The sequence below is a fragment of the Rattus rattus genome, chromosome 12 (assembly GCF_011064425.1).
Source record: "Rattus rattus isolate New Zealand chromosome 12, Rrattus_CSIRO_v1, whole genome shotgun sequence".
NCBI classification, from domain to species: domain Eukaryota; kingdom Metazoa; phylum Chordata; class Mammalia; order Rodentia; family Muridae; genus Rattus; species Rattus rattus.
The window spans coordinates 78,229,725-78,232,482 of NC_046165.1; the positions used below are offsets into that span (position 1 = coordinate 78,229,725).

Sequence of the window (2,758 nt, forward strand, 5' to 3'; positions counted from 1 at the left end):
GAACCTCTGAACCTGTAAGCCAGCCCCAATTAAATGTTGTCCTTATAAGAGTTGCCTTGGTCATGGTATCTCCTCAGAGCATTCAATGTATAAGGATAAAATATATAAGAATACAATATATAGGGCTGGAGAGGTGGCTCAGTGGTTAAGAGCACCCGACTGCTCTTCCAGAGGTCCTGAGTTCAATTCCCAGCAACCACATGGTGGCTCACAACCATCTGTAATGAGATCCGATGCCCTCTTCTGGTGTGTCTGAAGACAGCTACAGTGTACTTATATATAATAAATGAATAAATAAAAAAGAATACAATGTATAAACATACAATATATAAGAATCGGGGTAGAGTGACCCCAGAGGCCACTCCTCCAATTGGGCCTGGAGATGGACAATAGATTTTAGAAAATAATAATTCTGGAATATCAAAGGGGAGTGTGTGCTTGCCATGGGAAGGTTTGGAAATACCCAACCACTGCACTGTTTAAAGCATATTAAAAATAAGGCTCTACTTTCCCCTGACTGGCAGCACAGAGGCCGCACAATGCCTGGAGTTACTGTAAAAGACGTTAACCAGCAGGAGTTCGTCAGAGCTCTGGCAGCCTTCCTCAAAAAGTCTGGGAAGCTGAAAGTCCCCGAATGGGTGGACACAGTCAAGCTGGCCAAACATAAAGAGCTTGCCCCATATGATGAGAACTGGTTCCACACACGAGCTGCTTCCACAGCACGGCACCCGTACCTCCGTGGTGGTGCGGGGGTTGGTTCCATGACCAAGATCTACAGAGGACGGCAGAGAAACGGTGTCAGGCCCAGCCACTTCAGCAGAGGCTCTAAGAGTGTGGCCCGCCGGGTCCTCCAAGCCCTGGAGGGGCTGAAAATGGTGGAAAAGGACCAAGATCGGGGCCGCAAGTTAAAACCGCGGGGACAGAGAGATCTAGACAGGATCGCCGGACAGGTGGCCGCTGCCAACAAGAAGCACTGAAACAAAGGATGCTGGGTTAATAAATTGCCTCATTCATTAAAAAAAATAAAAATAAAAATAAATAAGGCTTTATGTGTGCACTTTGTGTGTGTGTGTGTGTGCGCGCGCGCGCGCGCGCGAGCGAGCGCGTGCATGCATGCGCGCACGCTCATGTGCATGCACACATGTGTCTTTCTTTCAGAAATCTAAAACATTTGGGCATGTGGAGAGGAGCCACACATACCTTTGGGAAGTTTAGAGTAGATTAGCGATTTACCGCTTCAGTCTCATGTGTATTTAAATTAAAAAAAAATTACAGGCTCCCAAACTCCCTGCTTTTTAAAACTCTACAGCATGCTTCTTTTTATAATCAACTAGGTGTGAATGTGTTCCTAAGTACTAAGAATATATGCTTTTAAAGCGGAAGTTGTTGATATTGTGAGAAGATCCATTACCCATGAATGACTCTCTTGAGTGCAAGAAAAAAGCATAGCCTTGAGCTTCTGTGAGTATCCCTTGTTGTAAAGCTAAAGCCTCTGTCCACGCTGTGCACACTGAGGCACTGAGAGGAATGTTTGCATATAAAACAGGAAGTGTTGATTAAGTTCATTCAAAGAGTATACAAAGAAAACCCATTGTAAGACCTCTGAACACTAATTGGTGTTGGTGATTGGTCCTAATGCCTTGATCCAACTGGGAATCTGCATGTCCAGACGCTGAAGGTCCTTGTCCCCAATTGGTTTTTGATCGATCAATAAAGATGCCACCAGCCAGTGGGCCAGACACTTAAAGTTGTGCGAGTAGGACACAGAAGGGAACAGGGAGAATCCTCATAACTTGGGGAAGAAAGATGGGAAACAGTAGCAACAGGAGAAAAAAACAACCAGCCATGTGAGATTTAAGGCAAGTGGCCACTGGCTACTTCTTTGATTGGGCCTGGGGTAGCAGGCGAAGGTTTAAGAGTGCCCAGCCTTTGAGGTAGCCAAAGCATTTTAAAATTAAGCCTCTGTGTGTGTGTGTGTGTGTGTGTGTGTGTGTGTGTGTGTGTGTGTGTGTGTATTTCATTCTCGAATCCAAAAATAGTTCCTAAGTGGGAGCACACATGCAATCTACCAGGAGCAAAAAGCAATAAACCAAAAACCCTGGAAACAAGTAGGGAGAAGGTAGGGACTGGGGTGTATGCTCACATATATGCTTCTATGAATTCTTTTAAAAATGAAAGTACAATTAAATAGAATGAAGCCATTAGTATACTTGTGTCTTAAAGATGTGACTTTCTCCCTGCATGAGCAAATTTACAAACCTCATGCTTGATATTTCTCCTCTTCGCCAGTGTGATGTTTTGATCAAAATCCACTCTATTGCTTTTCTACAGTTCGTGAGATTTTTAAAGCCGTGTATAAAAGTGGATTTCAAAGTTTAATTTAATTAATTACTGTTTGTGTTTCTTATCATTAAAAGGAATGCCTTCGGGAACTTCTTGTTTTTGCATTTTTTTCATTGCATATTTTATGTATTTACATTTCAAATGTTATCCCCTTTCCCCGTCCCCCCCTCCCATCCTTCTTCCCCCTGCTTCTATGACAATGTTCCCCCTAGCACCCATACCTTCCCACTTCAACACCTTGGCATTCCCCTACACTGGGGAAACTAGCCTTGACAGGACCAAGGGCTTCTCCTTCTATGGATGCAGGACAAAGCCATCCTCTGCTACATATGCAGCTGAAGCCATGTGGACCCTTTGGTTGGTGGGTTAGTCCTGGGAGCTCTGGGGTGGGAATGGGGAGGTCTGGTTGGTTAAT

At 44.4% G+C, this 2,758-nt stretch overlaps 1 protein-coding gene across 2 annotated transcripts; it reads left to right on the forward strand.

Annotated features, from left to right (window-relative positions):
- Positions 1–514: 514 nt before the first annotated feature.
- LOC116913562 (40S ribosomal protein S19-like) lies at positions 515–997 on the forward strand. 2 transcript variants are annotated; one of them, XM_032917774.1, is made up of 2 exons: positions 522–756; positions 885–997. In XM_032917774.1, exons 1-2 carry the CDS (start codon positions 540–542, stop codon positions 995–997), a joined length of 330 nt encoding a protein of 109 aa, XP_032773665.1. In that variant the 5' UTR covers positions 522–539. The 2 variants fall into 2 exon arrangements, with proteins under 2 accessions (XP_032773664.1, XP_032773665.1); XM_032917773.1 differs by having other exon boundaries at positions 515–977.
- Positions 998–2,758: the final 1,761 nt, after the last annotated feature.

What these genes read in the sequence shown, in the direction of transcription:
- LOC116913562 (XM_032917773.1), top strand. Translation starts at nt 540, where the DNA reads ATGCCTGGAGTTACTGTAAAAGACGTTAACCAGCAGGAGTTCGTCAGA.